This window comes from Photinus pyralis, unplaced genomic scaffold (genome assembly GCF_008802855.1).
Source record: "Photinus pyralis isolate 1611_PpyrPB1 unplaced genomic scaffold, Ppyr1.3 Ppyr1.4_LG4, whole genome shotgun sequence".
In the NCBI taxonomy this organism is placed as follows: Eukaryota; Metazoa; Arthropoda; class Insecta; order Coleoptera; family Lampyridae; genus Photinus; species Photinus pyralis.
The window spans coordinates 36453583-36478366 of NW_022170511.1; the positions used below are offsets into that span (position 1 = coordinate 36453583).

At 35.8% G+C, this 24784-nt stretch overlaps 1 protein-coding gene across 1 annotated transcript; it reads right to left on the reverse strand.

The window, feature by feature from the left end:
• Window positions 1-22185: 22185 nt before the first annotated feature.
• On the reverse strand, window positions 22186-23619 carry LOC116169113. Its single transcript, XM_031485141.1, has 2 exons — window positions 22455-23619; window positions 22186-22400 (listed from the first exon to the last, which is right to left on the reverse strand). The coding sequence occupies exons 1-2, from the start codon at window positions 23353-23355 to the stop codon at window positions 22186-22188; spliced, it is 1116 nt and encodes a 371-aa protein (XP_031341001.1). The 5' UTR covers window positions 23356-23619.
• Between the last annotated feature and the right edge of the window lie 1165 nt (window positions 23620-24784).

Consider the following 24784-nt stretch of genomic DNA (forward strand, 5'->3'; position numbering starts at 1 on the left):
AAACGATGTGGAACTCCTCGTCATGCTGTGCGCTAAATACTTAGCTCAAAAAATGCTGAAGATCCCTGCTTCCTTAACCATGAATTCGTGAACATTTTGCGGTTGAGGGCGATTTTAATTGATTTTCTTTTTTATAACTTTCTCGATTCTCTTGAAGGTCCACTAATTTCCACAGGCGTACATTGTTTAAAGTGCAACGAGAGGCGTGTCTCGTTTAGGTTTAACTACCGTAAATTAATTTCTTCATTTTACAGTTCGGCTTAATTGTCTTTTAATTGATCCGAAAGTAGTTGGCAAAGAATTTGTGACTGTATACCTGAGGAAAGTAAGTATGTAAATGTTTTCTTCCGCTTTTTAGCGCATTTCCACAAAAATAAAAAAAAAATGCGCTATTGTGGCCACTTTGTCCGTCCGTCCGTCCGTCCGTCCGTCCGTCCGTCCGTCCGTCCGCTCCGTTTTGCGACGCTACTAGTTCTTTATCTTAAGAGCTATTGTTCTACTTTTTTCGCTATTTGGTTCGTTATGGTGTCGAGTCTTGTACCAAGGAAGGAATTTTTTCTATACCTCTTACAAAAAAAGTTATTGTAAAAAAAACAAAAAACCGTTTTTTTACATGTTCTATAATTTTACACTTTTTCCGTTTATTAACAATCCTAGAGAACGTTTATAATTTTGCATTGCTATCTGTCGTCTGCATGCTGGTCTGTCCGTCTGTTCCTTTGTCTGTCTGTCCATCTATCTGTCCGTGTGAACGATAACTTTGTTTAGAAATGTTCGATCGCTTTTACATCTCCGTTAGTTATGAACTGAATTGCATGAAATTCAATATGGGCATAGATTTAGCCATATAATACGCAATGCCAAAAGTTGAATCGAATTCAAAATTCACAGTGCCCTTTTCGCATCTCGACCATTTATAAACCGAATTGCAAACTTTTTTACTTATAAAAGTATTTGAATGAAATTTGATACATAGGCACTTGGAATAAAGGAAAATCAAACGCCAATTTCAAAATTTGGTTTTGCGCATGCGCAGTGCCAACTTTTTTATTTATGGAAGAATTTAAACGAAATTTGATACATAGGCACTTGGGATAAAGGAAAATCAAACGCCAATTTCAAAATTTGGTTTTGCGCATGCGCAGTGCCAACTTTTTTATTTATGGAAGAATTTAAACGAAATTTGATACATAAGCACTTGGAATAAAGGAAAATCAAACGCCAATTTCAAAATTTGGTTTTGCGCATGCGCAGTGCCAACTTTTTTATTTATGGAAGAATTTAAACGAAATTTGATACATAGGCACTTGGAATAAAGGATCATCGAGCGCCAGTCTCAAAATTTTCTTTTGCGCATGCGCAGTGCCAACTTTTTTATCTATGGCACCATTTAAGTGAAATTTGATACTTAGGCGCTTGGAACAAAGGAAAATCTAGCATTAGTTTTAAAATTTAGGTTTGCGCATGCGCAGTTCCAACTTTCTTATTTAGAAAAGCATTGAAATGAAATTCTTCTCATAAACTGAAATTGAAGTAATACGTCAAAAATGGATTGCCCATGTGCAACGCTATCTTTCATATTTGTGGCCGGATTTTTACGATTTTAACAGAAGTTGCATCTTATAAATGGCAAATGAATACAAGTGGAAATGCGCTTTATGTAAATCGTTTACGATTACTTTTTAACTTGTTATGGTTCACTGTACTCAATCGAAATTCAAGCGATGCGTCTCAAGGTAGTCTTATTTTTCGTATCAATCTTATTATAATCTTTTATACAACTATAAGCATTTTCTATTCCCTTCTGTAAGATTTGGACCTTTTTCTTGAATTGTTCGCTGATAATGACAGTCCTGTGCGTTTTGAAAAGAGAAAAGGGGTCCACTATTAAATCTCTCCCCAAAAAGTTGTGAATTTGTCTGCCAGGAAACATACTCCTGTGTTAATTTAACATCCGGGTATCAAGTCTGAAAGTTGCAGTCGCTTGTCCCCAAGAATAAATCGCCGAACTACTCGCCCTCAGTAAACGCATTACTTTGCGAGGTTCACGGAGAAAAATGTATGTTAAAGGTAATTAAAAATATAATAATAGCTATCAAAAAATATAATACGTATAGGGATAGCTATGAAGAATTATAAAATTTATCATATACATATTGTTGCAAGTGTATAGCTAGTTTTACTATATATTGTTTTAACTCATACAAAAAAACTGTATGTAACTATCTCATATGCATGCTTTTGTAATACGGGAGTAGTTGAATTAACATCTCCGCTTTGTATTAATAAGTAACTTAGATTATTGGAACTAATTAATATACACGCACCCTGCCAAAAATCGACTGCACCAAAATTTCCCGGAAATTCTTATTAATTTTGGTGCGTAGAATCCAAAACAATTCGTACTATTCCGATCATACTTCTCAATCAAAAGTTATAGACTAGAAACCAATTTCGAAAGAAAATTCAAAGGGCTGTAACTTTTGAACTAATAGCCCAATCTTGGAACTGTTTGAAATTATGGATTCTACAGGCCACATTCTATAAGAAAATTTTTTTCCGGGTCGATCTGAGACAATTTTTTATTCAGGACTCAAAGTAAGGCAGTGTATAACCTTCCTTTTTTACCAAAAATCGACTGCACCAAAATTTCTCGGGAAAACACTTTTTCTTATTAATTTTGGCGCGTAGAATCCAAAACAATTCGTACTTTTTCGATCAGACTTCTCAATCAAAAGTTATGGACTAGAAACCAATTTCGAAAGAAAATTCAAAAGGCTGTAACTTTTGAACTAGTAGCCCAATCTTGGAACTGTTTGAAATTATGGATTCTACAGGCCACATTCTATAAGAAAATTTTTTTCCGGGTCGATCTGAAACAATTTTTTTTTCGGGCCTCAAAAAAAGGCAGTGTATAACCTTCCTTTTTTACCAAAAATCGACTGCACCAAAATTTCTCGGGAAAACACTTGTTCTTATTAATTTTGGTGCGTAGAATCCAAAACAATTCGTACTTTTTCGATCAGACTTCTCAATCAAAAGTTATAGACTAGAAACCAATTTCGAAAGAACATTCAAAGGGCTGTAACTTTTGAACTAGTAGCCCAATCTTGGAACTGTTTGAAATTATGGATTCTACAGGCCACATTCTATAAGAACATTTTTTTCCGGGTCGATCTGAGACAATTTTTTTTCGGGGCTCAAAAAAAGGCAGTGTATAACCTTCCTTTTTTACCAAAAATCAGGATACACACATATTGGTTTCGAATATATAAAATTATAAGTTCAAAAATCATGATATATTTGCAACAATAAGGTATAATAATCAATATAATACAGTTTTTTTTTTGTATTGGCCCAACCCTCAAAATCTCTGGAACATCACTCATGATTATAAGTGGTATAGAATTCATCTATAAACTTCACCAAAATTGCGAGCCACATACACATACGCACTGAACTGACTGTCGACTGAACAAAAACCGCATACAATATACAATACAGAGCTTTTAATAATTTAATGCAACCTTTGCAACGGTTGTTCTCCAAATAAGCTTATGCTTATCTTGCAGATTCAGCATCATTACAATTACATCATATGTTAAAAATTATTATATGGGTTGTTAACCTAACAATCTTTCAACCGCAAGGTTTTCATTTAAGAATGCGTTATACAGGGTGACAATTTGAAAACTTGCCACCCCCCATATCTTAGTAAATAAACGAGATATTTAAAAAAATCAAAATCCGTTTCGGTAATTCGGAGGGGGAATCACAATGACATAGTTGGCGACGCACACCCTCCAACCCCCTGCGCCCCAGCCACCCCAACTTTTAAATCTTAAATAGTGACCCCCCATGTGTGATACGTCGTTGGAAAGCTCTGAAAAAAATGCTTTCCAACCATACCAAATAGCATTACATTTAGGTTAGTAATTATCGTGCAAATCAAAAAATAAACATGGAAAATCGTATTTAACTTGAACTTCCAAAGCCGACTCGATAGCAACTCATATTTGGTCGCCAGTTATAATCTATTCTCAAACTCTTGTCGAATCTTTTCAAATGTTGGTTTTGCAATATTTTGACATTCTTGAATTATTCTGTCTTAGTTCGTCTATGTTCGCCGGTTGCGTTTTAAATACGACAGATTTCAAATGTATCATATTAGTTTATTTTTTGATATGCACGATAATTACTAACCTAAATGTAATGCTATTTGGTATGGTTGGAAAGCATTTTTCCAGAGCTTTCCAACGACGTATCACACATGGGGGGTCACTATTTAAGATTTAAAAGTTGGGGTGGCTGGGGCGCAGGGGGTGTGAGGGGTGCGTCGCCAACTATGTCATTGTGATTCCCCCTCCGAATTACCGAAACGGATTTTGATTTTTTTAAATATCTCGTTTATTTACTAAGATATGGAGGGTGGTAAGTTTTCAAATTGTCACCCTGTATACTAAACTGTTTATACACAAATAATAAACCCATTTCGTTAATAAACTATATTTTAATGTTTATTATCTATTTGCTCTTGGATATATTTAAATATCTAAGATCATATTTAATCCAATATCATTATTGTAGTGAGAATAATTTTGATTAGACATATTCATATTGTACAGCGTGTGTCAAGGTTTGTTTGGTTTAATAATAGCTTCTCGTACTGTTTACAATATAATTTTTACTATATGATTGTAACAATCCATTTTTCTCCGTGTTGTCGTGAGGAATTTACCTGGAAGAATTATTAGTGTAGTATTTGACTACTATATAAGGTGTTTCTACTCAAAGTGGTCAACGCAACAGGGGTTATAAAACTCGCCAAAACTAACACTTTTTTAAAGAAAATTTTTTTCATTTTGGCTTTTGTTTCCGAATTATGGACCTTTTTTGGTTATTTTAGAAATCTCTATATCGCTATTATTTGTAGTCGGTTTTCGAAAAATCAAGGTTTTTTGAAATCAACAGTTTAATAGCTACAAGTTTTGTACAAAACTTTTTTACAAAAAATGCACAACATCAAATTGGCGATCATTTTCAATTTTGGAAATTGAGTAGCACAACATTTTCTCGCTGTGTGTGCTGTAAACCTTGAGGCTGCCGGTGGACTGTACAATCTACAAAATCCTATTCGAAAAACCATTGTGAATAACTGCGCAGCCCCCTCTGAACAGGCCAAACCCGGTGTGTGTGGGGTAGTGCCGTTATACGTTAATTTATCAAACTCGGCCACAAATGTACTGAATTCAATACTTTTTTCAATACTTTTTATTAAGCGGTAGAGCTTTATAGGGGAGTCGATGGTGTCCGTCTGTCCGTGAACACAATAACTGTCAAACGCTTGGACCGATTTGGTCCAAACTTTGACCTATTTGCCACATGTAATAAGCCTATTGAAAATGGGTAATAAATCCAATGACCCCGTGGGGTCACGCTGCATAATTGAGTTTTGGATAATCCAAATGCAACAGAGGCGTGTAGGATTTATAGGTACAATTTACGGCGAAAATTTAATATTGTGAGGAGCGCAAAACATAAAGTTTGTGCCATAACTTGTTTTGTAGACAGACGGGTGGACAAACAAAGTCAACACAATAGGTTTACCTTTGTGGAAATGCGTTCAAAAGGGAAGTTGGATTTATAGCGTCACAGTAACTGAAAATGAATTGAAGAAAAATCCGTCCACAAATAAGGAAGTTAGCGTTTCGCATACACAACCTGTTCTTTGACGTATCATTTCAAGGTGATTTTATAAGAAGGATCTTAGCGTACAGGAGTTATAAGTACAAAAATCGAATACAACTGAATAACGAACGATCCTCGAGATCTTCATACATTCATCAGTTTTATCAGTTTTACAACGCATTTTAACGCCCCTATAGTCCAGGAAATGAAGGTTTTGCTCTGGTAATTTTTGCCGCCTCAACTCGGGGGTTAAAATTTTTATTGTAATTTTAACACAGGAATAGAAACATTAATTCTAAGCAACCAAAAAGTGTTCTATACATTTTTTTTTGGAAAGTTAATATTTCTCGTTATTCGTGACCCAATGTATGAGTTTTTCATAGAAAAGATCAATGTTTTTAATTTGTTATTCGCGAAATCCTCGAAAAGTATGTATTTTATAAAAAAACTGTGAAGAACAAAATCGTAGCTTTAAAAAAAAAGAAAATGGTTTTATAATAATTGCTTGTTAAAAGTTAACTCTTGTTCGTCAAACGCTAAATTAAAGAGTTTCACAGTCAAAAACTTCTAGAATATTCTTTAAAGTATTTAAAAAAACCTTTCTTGTTTTTTTTTAAACAAACTTAGGTCAAAATGAAGTGAGTTACGATAAAAATAAGGTAGCTCAGTACTTTTTCAGCAAAAACATCACCGCAAGCAACCCCCTAAATACCACTCTAATTAAAATGAGTCCTTCCCCTTTTTCAGTTTTCTCTAATACCGTATTATTAATACATTCTAAAAGTGTGATCTGTTTAGAAGACTTAATTTTGAAATAATTGAAGCTAAAAGTGAAAAACTAATTTCTGCAATATTGTGAAAAAGTCCAGGCGAAGGAGGCCTACTAACAGAGGACCATATCCTAGCCGGGCGCGTTTTTTGCACAAGGCTATCAAGAAAAAACATGAAGTTACTTGTAGGCATACCTTTTGGGCACTGTAACCTATAGGCATGTACCGCATGGGATTCGCCATCTTGTAGACTGTAGAGGATGTTACATAGACTACGAGACGGCACACCCGCTCTAGTCCAACTGAGACGATCCATGCTGGGGGTAACCTGACCAGACGTCGCTACAATTAGAGCCGCTCTTCCTTCCAACATCCTGGTTAATCCAACGTGTGGGTTGGCTTGAGTGACGTTGGGGAGTCGAACGACGCTAATCAGGGAGGTAGTACAAAGGGCCCGAATGTGAGGCCGAAGTACGTGTCTAAAAAGCATTATGCGGGTCACTCTGTAATTGGGCGCAAGCCTGCTGTGGATAGTTTTAGTAATTCAAAGTCAAATTTTAGTTATGATGATAGATTTTCTGTCCGTCAATCCTTAAATGCATTGAACTACTGCTAAAACCATAATAGTTCTTTCCCGTCTGCGAACCCGTAAGTAATGACAAGTACTTTATTCTCTGCCACTGAGTTATCGATCTGTGTTGTATAATTAGTCAATTGTAAAACGACAAGTTTTTCCATTTCGTTCTTTTTGTCTAGTTCTTTCCCCAAATAGTTCCATAGAATAAACTGTATAACCAGAATTTAATTCGCACATGAATATTGTGGTCGTTGGTATACGTAAAGGAAACTCCCTAATAATAATATATTTTGTCCACTTTTCCTACTGCGCGCGTTATCGGTAAAAGTGGGAAAAATTTACGAGTAATTTAAAGAGATAAACTCCCCTCATAAATTTATGGTATATCGATATTTGTTTTTCTAACGAGAACAAAAGCGCAATTAGGAATTATCGGTTAATCTACTCCGTTGATACCGTAATTTCTTTATCGTAATAGATATGGGCCCTTTTTTAGACGTAAAGTAGCCGCACTTTATAAAAGGAACGAGACGACATTCTTCGATAAATTTCCCGAAGTCGTTTTACTCCTACTGTTCCTATATTTTCTCTTAACATTGTTCTTTTTAATTTGATTCTGGTGGCTTAACTTCCCTAATGTAATTTTCTGTTTTCCCAGCCGCCTTTATAACGAACGCCTAATCGTAATTTTCTTATGTATTGTTTTTAAAATTGTGGAGTAGCGGAAATTTACTGGTAGGTGAATACATCAGGTAGCTAGAATGCATTGTAATTAAAATTGTTGCACCTCTACCTCACTAGCGCAGTTAACATAAACTTCAGACGTACCTTCAACCTGAAAAGTTAAAATGTGCTTTGCTGAAACTTATATCTGCTTGTTGTTGTAATCTAAACTTAATAGAAATTTTTAATTAAACTTCTTACTTTCTGATCGATTTATTAATTTATGCATGAGGGTTTATTAATTAAAATTATAATTTTGAAATTTTAAGCTCAATTTGTATTTACTTTGTCATATACATTTTTCAACGTTTCCTCTAGCAAAGATTAATGTATTATGTACAATCTTTCATATAGCGAGACATATTAAAATGTTAACAGTAATTACGTTTGACGGTATAAACGAGTTTCAAATAAAAATCCAGCTTAATTAATGTAATGTGTATAGATCGCTTGTCGTTTTGAATATCAAAATTTAGGTTATTAAATTTTCGCCATTATGTGAGAACTTTTTCAGTCGGCGCTCGTGTAAAGCAATAATTAGTTTTGCATAGATTAGTTTTTTTTTCCCGTTTCCCTTACTAACCCTTACTGTTTTGCGAGGTTTTAATCTCTTTTTGATATTATAATTTTCTTGCTAAAAAATCGAACGTCATGTGTTATTTTTGCTCCTTATTTTTTCATCTCCTTATATTGTACTTTACAGTATTGAATTTTCAATTTTAAAAATTTATTTTTACTGCCCTAAAATAAACCAGTACCTCCGTTATTATTGTGTGCTAGTTGCTTTACATTATTTTTTCAATTTCCGCTCTCCTTCCTTGGTTAAGCAGTTCCTACCAGAGTTACTTGCACGCAATTATTGATGAAACTATATGTCTCGGGTTCAAATACTACATGCTACATTATAGTTGAAAATTCGCTATTGCTACTGAATTTACACATTTGATCAGTTATATCCCGCCAATAAAGTGTATACACATAAGCTTTATGTTTTTAAGTTAATATTGGTACTGGGAATGTGCAAGATCTCATCACTACAATAATAGGAGGTGTACAGAATAAACTGGAAACTACATCCATGTATACAGCAAAGTTAGTAAACAATAGCGAGGGAGAGTCCATCTGTAAACATAAAAACTGCTTTGGGAAATTAATTAAAGCATGTTTAGAATCACTTTCGCACACGTCGGTAATTAATTAAAATTATAAGCGGTAAGTTTCTAACGATTTATGACAATTTTCCTAGATTTCAAAATTTCTTCATGATTTTTCAAGCCCTTTTACTAATGTTTAATCACTAAAACTGCAATACCGAATTGCATAACCCCTTTCATTCCTTAACATCCCCCTCCCTGCCTTTTTTGAGCCCCGAAAAAAAAATTGTCTCAGATCGACCCGGGAAAAAATTTTCTTATAGAATGTGGCCTGTAGAATCCATAATTTCAAACAGTTCCAAGATTGGGCTACTAGTTCAAAAGTTACAGCCCTTTGAATTTTTTTTCGAAATTGGTTTCTAGTCTATAACTTTTGATTGAGAAGTCTGATCGAAAAAGTACGAATTGTTTTGGATTCTACGCACCAAAATTAATAAGAAAAAGTGTTTTCCCGAGAAATTTTGGTGCAGTCGATTTTTGGTAAAAAAGGAAGGTTTTACACTGCCTTTTTTTGAGCCCCGAAAAAAAAATTGTCTCAGATCGACCCGGAAAAAACATTTTCTTATAGAATGTGGCCTGTAGAATACATAATTTCAAACAGTTCCAAGATTAGGCTACTAGTTCAAAAGTTACAGCCCTTTGAATTTTTTTTTCGAAATTGGTTTCTAGTCTATAACTTTTGATTGAGAAGTCTGATCGAAAAAGTAGGAATTGTTTTGGATTCTACGCACCAAAATTAATAAGAAAAAGTGTTTTCTCGAGAAATTTTGGTGCAGTCGATTTTTGGCAGGGTGTGTATATTAGTTGCAATAATCTAAGTTACTTATTAATACAAAGCGGAGATGTTAATTCAACTACTCCCGTATTACAAAAGCATGCATATGAGATGGTTGCCGTTACATACAGTTTTTTTGTATTAGTTAAAACAATATATAGTAAAACTAGCTATACACTTGCAACAATATATTGTATATGATAAATTTTATAATTCTTCATAGCTATCCCTATACGTATTATATTTTTGATAGCTATTATTATATTTTTAATTACCTTTAACATACATTTTTCTCCGTGTAAATGTCTGTAGGATTTTTTTGCAAGGATTTATAGGGAATTTAAAAGGATTTCCGAGGATTACCTTGCTTATTGCCCAATTTTCGTTGATATTTATTTGAACCACTAGTCCCTTTGGTCCCTTGGTTTCTCAAGGTTTCCAATACCTCACACCTACCCCTTAAAAACGTTTTTATATCATGTATTGTAGGAAAGTTCCGACTTAACCAACTCATTTTCCACTCTCGCCTGGTCTGATTGTCCAGTTTTGGGACAATCGTATGGTTGGTTTTCCCAGAGCTTCCAGTGAAAACAAGTGTTTGCGAAACTCATCCAAAAGTTTCCTTATTCCCGCACTCTATTTTTATCTATTTCTGATCTTTTATTATCAAGTGAGCGGGGTAGAGCACCAACCCAAACCACTATACATTTACAAATATCCACGCCCGAATCCGGATTCTAAACAGTGAACTAGTGCCGCAGTCGTTCTACACCACTGCGCTACACCTTAACACCCTGTATGTTAATTAATGCTTTTATATGATTATCTACCAACAGTTTTTTTTTTATTTTCTTACGGTTCACACAAATTGTTCCACGCAATGGGGAAATTGACATTACCCTGTAGACTGGACTTCAAATATTGTAATATTGCAATGTGCATTAGCCCCAACAAAATCACCAACACAGTCATTAGTGGAGTTCCCTCTTCACCTTCAGTAGAATTGTTAATAAAATGTTTAGTCCTTGAAATAGCTGCAAAGAATTCTGTCTCAAATTTTTTCCGCTCACCGTAATTGTTCATGACTGCAAATTGCCTCAATTTTTAATTGAATCTCATTAAATTCCTGATAAGATTCGTCTATTTTCCCAACCCTTACCTCCAATTCAATTATTTCAGTTTTGGCGAATTGACAATTTGGCCCAAACTTACTTAAATGATTAATAAAATAAGTAATGCTTCGTTTACGAGTTGCTTCTTCCATTGCTACAGATGAAAAAACACATCGCATGCACATTTGTAAGGAATAAGACAGAGAAATGAGATCCACCCAGAGAAATATTCAAATATCAATGCCAAAAGAACGGAAGTAACGTTTCAAGTCCAGTCGTCGATTGCATTAACCACGCCGTTAGCCCATTAACGTAAATGAAATTCGAATTAATTTCTTTTCCTTGCCGATTGATTCCAAATCCGGCTCGAAGGATCAATTATGTAGCATACATTTACTAACAATAGAGAAACATAAGATAAATTATTTTGAACTAAATATATTCGTCTTCACACGTACATGGCTGTTAGTGGACTGTTTCTGGTATATCGAGTTTCGCGCACTCGCACATTTTTGAATCCTTAACACATACAAAAACTGTCAAATCCTAAATTTATTCCTGATTACTAAATCATGAACCGAATGCAAATCCTAGTATACACGTAATTGGGAACTTATTGCTAGTTCGAAGAAATTTTTGAGGTTTTTGTAGGTTGCTGATTTGTTTTGTTTCCAATATTTTTTTACACATATAAATTTGAATGAATCGAAGATATCCATGGCGGTATCTGATATAAACTTGAAGCCTATTGCAAAATGTGTTTGGAAAATTCAAAAATTTTGGAATAATTTTTCTTAGCGTAATTCTTTTCAGATCAAATTTGACCTCTGAACCCTAAAACTATCGTAACTTTAAACTTAGAATCAATGCTTGCGTTGAGGGTTGCCTGTTTTTTGATAAAGTTAAAAAACGATCAGTTAAGTTATTTGATTAAGCGTCAATTTAAACAGCAATTTCCAAAATTCCAGTTTTGAAGTAATATACTACTGGGATTGGTACACTTTTAATATTTTTTCTGATTAAAATCCTAGCAAATATAAGGTTTTGCCCCGATCCATAGGCTACAACATTCGCTCTTGAGCCTTTTTGTCATGTTGGCGTTGGCGAGGAGATGGAGCATTCACATGTTGCAGAAGTCGTTGTTCATGACCTCTGGGTAGTTTGGGAATAGTCTGGTAACTTGTCTCTAGTTCAAGGTCTTTGTGTAGATCACAGTTGCGGAAGTGCCAAGGTCCAACGACCATGTCTCTTAGTACTTTGTTTTGTAGTCGCTGATGGATGATTTAGATATTATTTTTACGAGCACTTCCCCAGAGTTGTAGGTGATATGTCCAATTGTCCATACTGGTTTTAAGACTAGCTTATAAAGAAGCAGTTTATTGTAGATGGATAACTTGAAGTTTCTTCCTAGCAACTTCTATGTATATAGGGTCAAGTCCAAGTATTTCGCCGTGTCAGCGTGTGGTATCTGGACACCGTTGATTCTGATGGGTAGGTATATACTGTTTTACTTTATTGGGGAAGTCTACATGTACAGACTTGCTTTCCTTAAGAGTGATACGGCATGTTATGGTCCAAGTGTTTATTTTATCCATGGAGGAGTGTAACTTTTCAGCAGCATTTTCATGATTTGAATAATAGTCCCAGGACTAATTCTATTGCATCTGAGTAGGATCAAAAGTCAAGTTTATGCACATTCCAAGACAAATTTTCTTTCTGAAAACTGTAAGCAATTCTTCATATTGTGTAATGAAAAGCGTCAAATTCACATGCCGTTATATACTATTAGGAAACGAATTTATTGATTACTAATAATACCGTTTCGCAAATAAACAAAGCTTTAATTAGTGTCATTTTAAGAAAAATTAAAATCGAAATGAACACTTTCTCAGTTCAATTATTAATTAACTAATTTCCGTCTTAATGACGATTGGATGAAATTTTTAATGCGCTCGATTAGCACCACTTGCTTGAAGAGTTACGTAACATTATGTTACATTACTGGCAAAATAATTTTCGCTATTTTCACGATTTCCACATTTAAAATCCGAATTGCCACTCCATCAATTACATAATTTCCTCCCTTATTAAACGAAGCAAAAAATTTGCCGTTGTTATAGCGGGACAATAAGTAATATGCAAACTGGCAGTCGTGCCATTTAAATGTTATCTTCGTCAACCGCAAATTGAAAATTATAGGCCGTTCTGCGTATTTGAAAGTTTTGAGTTCTTTTCCGACTACCGCGTGATTACAAAGTAATTCAAACTTCAATCTAACTACGGCGAAGTGAAATATTGAGCACGGAGGTATTATCGGAAAAATTGTTTAGAATTAATTGAGGAAATTTAGTAACGCAATCAACAATTTAATTAATGAAAAGTTAAATTTTATGCCTTGAAAGGTATTGGAAAAGTTTGAATTGATTTTAGACACGTTTAGTAAAGAAACGTGTATAAAATTATTTGTTGGAAGTTGATGCAATTAAATTTTAATCAATCAAGCTTGGAAACTGGATGATTTTGTGATAAATAAAAGAATGTTGAATTTTGGTCCTTCCAATTAAACTAACGGGCTGGAAACTTATTCAAGCCAAATACGAGATTTTAGAAAAAAATTACTCCATCTCATGTAGATGAAAACCGGGCATCATTAGCATGAGGTAAACGATTTCTTGTCGCTTGTCAGTGTTGTGTATGCGGGTAGAAAAAAAGAGTATAAATGAGTAGAAAAACTTCTTTCTTTTATCCCAGCTTTTCTGCTAGTAAAGAACTTTTTAGGTAGGTCATCCCTCCAGAATATAAATACACTTTAAGACAAGGAAGGAACGTTAAAGATAAGAAATCCCTTCCTTCGCCACAAAAACAATTCCGAAATCAGCATCGGAAACATGTATACATTTTATTTTTGAAAGAAAGAGTCACGTTCAAAAAACAATTACCCCAAATCCTAGTGTAATTTCCATATTTTTATGCGATCAGAACAGCATGTCCAGCTTTACAGCGATTTCGGTAACAAAACGGTAGATGGTAGATACACAGAGGCAATATTGAAAGTCCATTACGGAAGCGCATATGGGATCTTGTATTGATATAAATGAGTTTATCGGAATACATTCGTTGTACACGACCGGGAACCATTTGCACTTGCTATTATATAAATAAAAAAAAGTAATTTTTATTGAAATTTGTTGCCCGGATATTAACAACTGCAGAATGCTCGTTTACTAATGCGCCGCTCTTTTTATTTTAGAATTTTTCAATTTTATTAGGTATTTCATTTCATTACTTAATCAATTAGTGCTTCTTAATTAAGCGCGACCTGCAAAGCGGGAATCCTCTACATATACGCGCGTACCGACCGACGCAAGAGAGAATTTAATCGGCCTCATTTTATTTAAATTGCGCATTTTTTCAACGCCTAAATGTGCAATGGCTTTTAAATAAGCGATGCAAGTAGCACATGACAGCTCTTATTTTGCAACTCTATACTGTTAGCGTATGGGAAGCATATTTTATTTATTTATTTATTTAAATAATTTGAGCTGCCAACGGGTCAAGCCCACACAAGGCATCTACAATTTACAATGGCAAAAAATAATAGGAAACTACAAAGAAAACTAAAGAAAGTTATTTATAAACTTAACTGACAACTTTCATAGACATATTCATAGACTGACAATCGTTCTGTTTTTATATTACTTTTTATCAAAGATAGGCTTTCATGAAAAACAATATTTGGTATATACTCGTGACATTTGTAATGAGTTGATCGGATTCATTTTATTGGAAGATTCGGAATTCAAACGAACAGCGTTTATTTTCCATTTGCGGCACCACATGAAAGTTGAAACGTATACCTAAAGTACAGAAGCAAATTATTTAAAATTCGTATTTAGGCTTTATTTATTAAAAGATGGCTTAAGTTGACATCACAAAGCAATATAATGTCTTAATTCGTAAAGAAATAGAGTGGGTGGGTGATATTACGTTGCAATATCATAGGTTTAAGTGGGTATAATTAGAGCAAAGTATTCTATTACGATCTACGTCGTACCATCCCCAATGCAGTTTCGGTAAAATGCATCAGAAAGTTATAGGTAAGAAAAATTAGGCAAGGAGCTATAAATAAATGAATAAATAAATAAATATCTTTCGCCTATGTTTCGGAAAATCGCATCGTTTCTGAAGGTGGGAAGTTTATGGAAAACTCACATTTTCCTCTAGCTCATTACCTGTTCACTTTTTATGTAAAAGTGGTATTATGAAGTTTTAGGAAATTAAATTTCCTTTAATAGTCACTGACATTTACTAATTTTTTCAATACTTAAAAAAGGCAATTTCAAAAATGTTGAGTATATTTTCTGATATTTTTGTTTAGTGTCGTATAACGACGAATCCCTAGCAGTAAGATACCACGAAATATTGAAATGAACAATTGAAAATTTAACACATGCTAATAGGGGAAAGGTTTTATACACTGTATCCAAGATAAGGGTATCTATTATGGGGATCTCCGATACCATAGAAGACACGACGATGCAAATTGAGGAAAAGTTAACCAGTTATTATCATGCTTTAAAGAAAACCAGAATATTCCGAATACTTTCGAAGATATCTCAGAATAACCGCCTTTTTGGAAGCAGTTTAGGCCATATTTCCAGTCTTTTGCGTCCACTAGGGAAATACCATCACTAAAGAGTGTTGACATTTTTATAAGAATACGAATACGTTTCTTAGAAAATAGCGATTTGAAAACCTGAAACCTACGATGCCGAAAATTCATATACGGCGCCCATATATAAACATCTAGTGAAACATCGTTCCAAAAAAATTATAGGTTGAAATGTTAATAGAAGTTTAAGCATAAATGAGTTTCGAAACTAAAAAAAACAGTAAGCCTGGGGGCGCATAGCTCATTTGTATTTAGCAAGTGAGGTCGGTAATTGCGATTCGTAAAATATGAAAACATTTCGTTTTATTAAAGCGAATCACTTTCAAATACTGTAACTAGCGTTATATGTATACAGCTATTAAAGGTACTTTAAGCTTGCAAGTGGTTATATACAGAAGCAAGTTTTCTCGACTTCTAAATGTTCAATAAAATATTTAAGCCTCACTTTTAGGGTTTTATAAAGTTGATGAACGAGGCGTCGAAGAGATTATAAATAAAATATTACATTTCTGGTTCTCAAACGATTTAAATCTAAGCAGATTGAAATGCTCAAGGTAAGTAAAAATATCTTCAATAATAGTTACAGGTTTCTATTTATTGATGCCAACAATCTGTATGTGGTCTTAATATGGAAGTTTGGAGTCTTACTACATCCACCACAAAGTTTAGAGCAGGGGTGGACCTACATACTTTTATGAATATAGTGTCTGAAATTTTAAATACACCGAAGGGGTCTTCTGCAAAAACTCAAGCTATAAGAAGCATTTAACTAAATTTTCCAGATTAAATTTAAATTACGTTGTGTTGTGGGATAGAAAACCATACAATGCGTCAATTCGCTTTAGTGAGGGCTTTGCATCGCTGCAACACATTTCGTACCCATTCCATTTGCTTTGAACCTGTTTTCAGTAGAACTGCTTACATTATCTCAATACTGACGACAATTACTGCAACTGAAATGAATTTGCTGCACTAGATATACACAGTAGGTATACACGGTAGGTATTGCCCTCTCTGAATTTGCAATTTGGAACGTTTGGTTGCTCAGTTCCTGCATTCAGGAGAGGCTCTAAGCAATGAACATTTTTGGGGTCCCTTTACGTTGCATCAACTAATTATAATTGATAGACATACATACAGTCAAAAGAATGATGAACATATATTCTTACACACAGGGTTGTGTGTTATAGTATCCGATAAATTCAATAAAAATAAAATGGAGGCGTGTTCGGAAATACGCTCGGACCCGTCGATTTTGTTTTTGGATTGCGCATATTTACATTTACATGTAAGTATACAGGGGGCCCCAAAAAACTCTTAAATAAAAATTCCCGTATAATTAATGATGTTCGAATTCTCATATATAATACCATGAGTAGTCGAAGTATTGTGGAATATTTTTGAGATGCTGTCACGAATGCTAGTTAGTGTGGTATTAAAAACCGTAACAAGCATGAGTGGAGCAGCACCTCAAAAATAATCTACAAATACTTCGACTACAAATGGTATTCGAAGGACTATTCAATGAATAAAAAAAAAATTAAGCGTAATTACCCACGCGAATGTATATTTATACGGAATAATCCCGAAGCCCATGACATTATTTCCGTGACGATAATAAACCTCAAAACAAATTACAGAAGTTGCTTTTCATTTTGCTATTGATTCTATTCGATCTTTTGTGCTCCAAGCTAATTCGGTGATAAGTCGGTTGCCAAAATTGATTAACAAATTAAGAAGAATATTCACACATATCAAAAAAAGTACTGAACTAACTGAATTGAGAACCGATTTCGGACTTAAATGTTTATTCATATAGTCGTAATATTGGAATCCAAATAAAGGTCCACTCAAACCGACGCGGCAATGCGGAAACGGGAGCGGAACGGATGCGGAATATATTTGTACAGCAGGATATGCAAGTATGCATGCGACGATTCGCACGCATATACCGATGTAGAAATATATCACGCATCCGTACCGCTCCCGTGCCCTTATTCCCGAGTCGATAGTGGATCTTTAGACACGAATTTGTAAAAACAGGCAGAACCTTTTAATGATATATAATGCGCCGCATTAGACAAATTAATATCGTCGTTAATTCTCTTTGAGTAATCGCATATTCGCATAGAACCAAGTAACGAGTAGATGGAAGAGATGGAAAATTAGAAAAATTACCTTACCTTTAATATATATTTCAGTATCAGTAACCATTAAAAGAAGGAAAATTTTTGTGTAATTTCTGGTTTTGACAATAAAATATACGGCGAATGGGCGAGGATCTCGTTAGTGCTAACGTCGGTTGCGCTAACGAGGACGGCGCTTCTGTCGTTCCAAAGTGTACGATATTTAATTCATTTAAAGTTTGGTTGCAAGGACCCGCCGGTCCTTAGTTAATAAGAGAAGGGGGACGACCCCGGCGTTTTATTTATGATGGAATGAGAGTTAAGAAAGTTGTCCGGCCTTAAACTCGCTTATTCCCTCTATTTAATAATGTTCATTATTATGCAATTTACTTTATTAATTTCGTTTCGACGTAAAAAAAAAAAATAACTTCCAGCAACGGAAGGATATTGATTCTTGAGAGAGTTCTCCTTTACTTTTGCCACAAAGCAAGTATAATCCCACGACATCTAATTCAATATTAATTCCCGAGCCCCTACATCCATTCAATATTAATTATCGGTTAGAGGTAATTCTTGTCGGCGAAATATTGATCTTCCTTTTGGTTTTCTAGTGCGGAAAACAGACCACTTGTAATTTGTGTTGAAAATTCCTCCAACCGTTCTATTTGTTCATCAATTTACTATGAATAATTTACATTTTTGATCTAGCTACACCGCATTCGCTCTTAGATATTCCTCCCACAATTTCAGCGATTAGAATTCTTTGCTCTGTATAATATTAATTGAAATTGTGTCCTGTTTCGTTACCAGACTCTTGTTAAAACTGGTATATTAATAGTAATAAAAAGTTCTATATGAACATTGAAATTTGATATTAAAAAATACGATTTCAGGAAGAAAAGGTAATACAAAACTCGTTAGTACAATAACACTACTTGACTCGGAGATTAAAGTACTCGGCCTCGTATTGCCAGTAACATGTCATTTATCTGACCCTTATGAAACTAAGTATTATTCGAAAATCAATCGAGAATAAGTCGTCTGGTGGTTTCATATTCATGTCATTACCACCTGGTGACGCAATTCCCGCTAATTTTATATTGTCTCTGACATTCGACATTTTCACATCATCCACATCGTGGTTTCAATCACAGTGGTGGCCGTCATGCAGTTGAATTTCGGTACTCAGGATATGGCACAAACACCCGGTTCAAAATAATGGGTTATGTGTTCTGCTCCTGTTGAGAAACTTCCACAGGGGTGCAGTCCTAATCTTACACGAATGCTCTGTCAATATTCGACGGCAATATTTCCTCGTTTCCATGAGACAATGAGACTCTTAGCAGATATCGGTTAGGAAGTTAGTTGAGAATTAGCACGTATTGAAACTGAAAACCTTCAAACTTTTGTAGCCAGTTTTTCTAATAATTCGTCATCCTGTGGTTCTTTGAAACGAAAACAATAGTTTAACTAGAATTTTAACTTCCGTTAAGAATAAACGAAACGAGAGGGACTATTTCGTTCAATCCGTCTAATAACGTTGTGGTTTGTGTTCGGTAGGTTTACCGATTTAATACTTGCCCTTATTTTCAGCGGCAGAGATTATTAAAAAAAATCATAAATGGGCCGCTAATGAAAAAAAGTTCACGACGGGAAAAAGGACTTGGTTAACAGAAGTTTGTGTTCTAAATTACTAATTGCGTCGATGCTTTCAGAAAACGGGAAAGTTTTATTAATAATCATCAATTCCATAAACTGAAGGCTGTAAAATTCGCAATTAAAAATATAATCAAGTAAATTGCGAGAGATGACTAGATAAGTTCTTTCTCAATAACGACAAACTCGAAACAACAAATAATAATTCACCATAACCATTGTTACAAGATGCAGAATGTAGGTATAAAAGAAGATTTTAACCCCACCCCTGCTGTTTATGTCAAAAAAGCGCCTTGTATTAAAACATATCAAATTGTTGAAACATTTTCCTCTTTAAGAATGAAACATGGTTTTATAAAGAAAAAGTATTGAAGAAATCGTAGTGGTTCCTATTCCTAAAACCGTGAAGAATCCTTAACTGTTGTCCTGCTTTCGATATCTTGCATTGCATTAGCCTATGAAAGGTTAATTTACCACACCCCGAGTGGTGGCTCATAGGCAACAAAAAAGTAAGTTTGGATCGTTAGGTGCATTGTTTCCTTTAGTCACAGACTGATGGGGAAGTGGAGATTTTCCGAACGTGGGAAAAAACAAAAAACGCCCTTGGGATACGGAAATGTCCGCGTCTTGAAAAAGAAAATGTGGAAAATGCAGCGCCTAATGAGTGAGGTTGCGGAAAAATTCAAGGATGATTCGTCGTCGGTATCGGAAAGTAAGTGATTTTATAATATATGTTTTAGAGACGATGGTCAGTTATTTCCAAAACATTGTGTTTTTATTACGCATCATGCAGTCGTGATAAACCTAATCGACTGCAGTTTTTCCTGCTGTAAGTGTAGATTTCATTTTAACACATAAATACCTTCACAATTCTCTCTATCTCGTGGTTGGGTTAACACATACTCACCATGAAAAGGGAATAAAAAGTGGACCGTTACAGTTTCGTCTTCCTTCTTATTAGAGATACCTTTGCTAAATGCATCAGTAATGTCGAGTCTAATGTGGCCCTTTTAACTTCCTGATGGGCTTTCTCATAAGCTATAGAAAAAGTGAACTTACACCAACTCAAAAAATTACACAGTAGAACCTTAACAATTTCTCTTCCGCAATCTAAAATTGAAAATATTTCTGCAAATATAAAACAACTGTTAAGTAAAAAAATCTTTTATTGGAATTATTGAAAATTCAATTTCCGGCAGGTTGATCATATTCCACATTAAAAGCATACAGCTTTGCTATAAACTTCGTGAGCACTGTAAAATCTTTATTCCCCGCTTCCTTCAAGGTTTATTTCGACAAAAACCCACATTTCCAAAATACTCTTCCTCTTGGAAGTCTGTTCTAGGTTACTTAGGAAAACTTTTTCCATTGGAAGATCATTCTCTTAAAGATTTAACAATAAAATTGGTAATGTTAGTGTTTTTAGATACCTCTCAGCGTAGATTTTCTGTTTGTGACTTACAAGAATCCTTAGCATGCAGCGTCTTCTGACACAATAGCAAGGCGGTTGAAATCAGTTATGCAATTGAGCGGTATTGATACCAACTTTTTTAAAACAACAGCAGCCTTTAGCAGTGGCGTTCCTATCGAGACAATAAGAACTGCTGGAGGATAGTCACATAATTCGACCGTTTTCTTCAAATTTTATAATAGGCCTTTGGTAGAGGACATACATCAAACCTTCTTCGATACAGCCATTCTCAAACAAGGTTTCATTTTCTATAGCTTTTTGTATCAGTGCATCTGGCTAGTAAATACTTCGCGTTTGTAAATCGTTTCTTTATGGCTCTCAACATCTACGATATCCGAGACAAAATCCCAAATAAATGGGTATAACTGGCTTCATATAACAGAGAACAATCTGGACTTGCGCATCAGCTGTTACCCCGTATGCTGCATTAACTGTTTGATGTATCCTATCACATTTTGGATCGGTTGGTAACATTTGCGTAAATTTCCCCTGAATGATATTGTAAGAAAACACCAAATTGATAACGTTGGAATTTTATTTGTGAAACATCCTGTACTATGTTTTGTAAAATCCCCTCGTTAGATGTCGCCTGTTGTCGTCCCCATCCTTTATTTGCAATCACTTCTACATCTCCCACCTTGTTGTGTGTCCTATAAAAGGTGTTTGTAAAGTACCAGAGAGCACTTCCGATTAATTCCGTTCCATGTTAAAATCATTCCCCGAACCAGAACCAGACCCGATTCCTGCCCGTTTCGAAAACCTGATATCCGTTTAAGTTTATTTTATTTTCCGTTTGAATTCCACCAGAGCTTTTCGTTTTAGTTTCATTATTTTCCCAGACCTATTAATTTGATAATTACTTTTAGTTTTGCCGTTTTACTCACCTGTTCCCGGGAAGATAATCCTGGTAGGGTAAATCCCTGCGGGCTTATAAAACCGGACACAGAACTAGTTCGTTGTATTCTTGCCTTCGGTCGGTCGACCGGACTGGAATCCAAAGAGCTTCCCTTCCGTGGTTGCCGTCTGATTCCACCGACTTTGAGTAGAGGTTGTTGGAACCGGGTGGAAGTTCCTCTGTAAGGGCCGTCGCCAGGTAAATCCTTGCCGACCTTAATCGAGAGCTATTACTTCCTGTTCAAGTCAACTCAGGTCGGGTTATTTCTTTGATGAAGAGCACCTGAAATATAACTGGTGGAGAAAGCTTCCTATACTTCCTTTACCTGATACCTCCTCGAGCCTTGATAAGCATCCGGGCTTATGTGGTAATAACTCTTTATCATTACAGCGAACTAGTAGCACTTGCCACATCCACCGCACGTTTCCAGTTGGGGAAAAGAAAACGCCGTACCAGATCCCAAGGTCAACCGGGGATTTGACAGACGGTGGAGGTGTCTCCGTACCCAACATCGGGATTTAAATATTTGAATTTTTTATTTATTTTATTTTATTAATTAAACAATTTCAATCAATACGAATTTCGATCTCTGGCCAGCCGGCTGGAGCTACCCGAAGGCAGAACACTGACCCGTCTCTACACTGATAGTATTTGGATAATATATTTTGACGGCCACACCGTGAACAGAAACGTTTAAAGACTCCCCTGCAATTAAACCTCGTATGGCCCCTTTCTCCGCATCGATAGCATACCACTTCTGTCTGGTAAGGAATTTTTACTCCTGTGGTATCGACATTAGTAACTGGTCTTATAGGTGATCCTGGTCGTGAATTACCCGGACTAGGATGCCAAGTTCTTCCCGGACTGGACGGTCTTGCATCAAAACGTACCCTTTGACTTGAAGTAGGTCTTGATTCCTGAACTGTAAGCCTTGGCAACTTTTCAAACTGTCCCGCCAGTTCCAGCAGTTCGGTTAATGTGTTGAAATCTCGTAGTCGAACATAATGTTTATACTCCGGCTGCAAGTTTTCATGTATCCTTTCTAATTGGCTGCGGTTGGACATATTTCCATGTCGTCGCATTAACGTTAAAATGTCGGTCACATATTCGGTGGCTGGTTCTCGGGAACGTTGAATGCGGTTTCTGATTTCTTCCTCCAAGGTGTATTGGTACCGCTGTGGTAAGAAATATACCTTGAAACTTTCAATGACGTCTGTCCAGTTCCTCCAGGTCTGCTTATGGTTGCGATACCAAAGAAGAGCTTTTCCCTTCAACAACTCCGGTAATGCGAGAAGTAAATCGGCTTCTGTGAATCCATAACATTCCCTTAGTTCATCTATTCTTTCCAGGAAAGCCATAGAATCTTGAGTGCCATCGAATTTCACACCCCATTTCCTCACCTTGTCGCAGATCTGCGCTGCGGTAAGTGTTTCAACCTCTGGGTGTGTTGCACGGTTCTCTCTTGAACTTTCTGGTGGTGGTGGACCCCTAGGAATTTTCTTCTCGCTCACCTCCATTTGCAGCGGAAACGACGGTAACAGTAATGACGTTGCTGCAGGTGCTTCCTTGCTCCTGTAATATTTGACCAGTCGTGCTCTCAACTCGTCTACGTTGCCTTCACTGTCTAACTCCAACTCTGCTAATGCCGTAATCAGTTCTGGTTTCTTTAACTGGTACACCCATCCTACTCGAACTTCGGTGTCACTGGGACCTAATTTTTCTCCTGTTAAATTCATGGTAAGTTGACTACCCACTGTGTACTAAAACAGATTCTTTCAGATGCTGAAAATAAACTAAAACAACGGTTATCCCTGGAAAAGAAAATTAAAATAATGGTTGTAACAAAATAAAGACTTTTTCCTAACTATGTACAAATATCCTTACAGTATCCAATTAAAACTGCCTCGGGCGCCAAATGTAAACAGAACGGGGTTCTGCCTTCGGGTAGCTCCAGCCGGCTGGCCAGAGATCGAAATTCGTATTGATTGAAATTGTTTAATTAATAAAATAAAATAAATAAAAAATTCAAATATTTAAATCCCGATGTTGGGTACGGAGACACCTCCACCGTCTGCCAAATCCCCGGTTGACCTTGGGGTCTGGTACGGCGTTTTCTTTTCCCCAACTGGAAACGTGCGGTGGATGTGGCAAGTGCTACTAGTTCGCTGTAATGATAAAGAGTTATTACCCCATAAGCCCGGATGCTTATCAAGGCTCGAGGAGGTATCAGGTAAAGAAAGTATAGGAAGCTTTCTCCGCCAGTTATATTTCAGGTGCTCTTCATCAAAGAAATAACCCGACCTGAGTTGACTTGAACAGGAAGTAATAGCTCTCGATTAAGGTCGGCAAGGATTTACCTGGCGACGGCCCTTACAGAGGAACTTCCACCCGGTTCCAACAACCTCTACTCAAAGTCGGTGGAATCAGACGGCAAACACGGAAGGGAAGCTCTTTGGATTCCAGTCCGGTCGACCGACCGAAGGCAAGAATACAAAGAACTAGTTCTGTGTCCGGTTTTATAAGCCCGCAGGGATTTACCCTACCAGGATTATCTTCCCGGGAACAGGTGAGTAAAACGGCAAAACTAAAAGTAATTATCAAATTAATAGGTCTGGGAAAATAATGAAACTAAAACGAAAAGCTCTGGTGGAATTAAAACGGAAAATAAAATTAACTTAAACGGATATCAGGTTTTCGAAACGGGCAGGAATCGGGTCTGGTTCTGGTTCGGGGAATGATTTTAACATGGAACGGAATTAATCGGAAGTGCTCTCTGGTACTTTACAAACACCTTTTATAGGACACACAACAAGGTGGGAGATGTAGAAGTGATTGCAAATAAAGGATGGGGACGACAACAGGCGACATCTAACGAGGGGATTTTACAAAACATAGTACAGGATGTTTCACAAATAAAATTCCAACGTTATCAATTTGATGTTTTCTTACAATATTACAAAGCTTGATTTAGCAGTTATGTTTTTTTTTTCATTTGCTACTAATTATTATTTATTTTACCATTTATTTGACAACGCAAAAGACTACCCGTCTTGAACCCAGCCACCAAGTCCGGAGAAATATTGAAGGTCGCGAAATCAAACTTGAAGCTCAACAAGAGTTTTATTATTACACCATTAAATTTTTCGAAAAAAATTCCCCTTACGT

Bases quoted from the DNA above. Each gene is read 5' to 3' on its own strand.
- LOC116169113 (XM_031485141.1), bottom strand. From the start codon at position 23,355: ATGAATTTAACAGGAGAAAAATTAGGTCCCAGTGACACCGAAGTTCGA. The intron at 22,401-22,454 runs GTAATTCACGAC...TCGATACCACAG, and splicing joins AACTTGGCATCCTAGTCCGG to GAGTAAAAATTCCTTACCAG.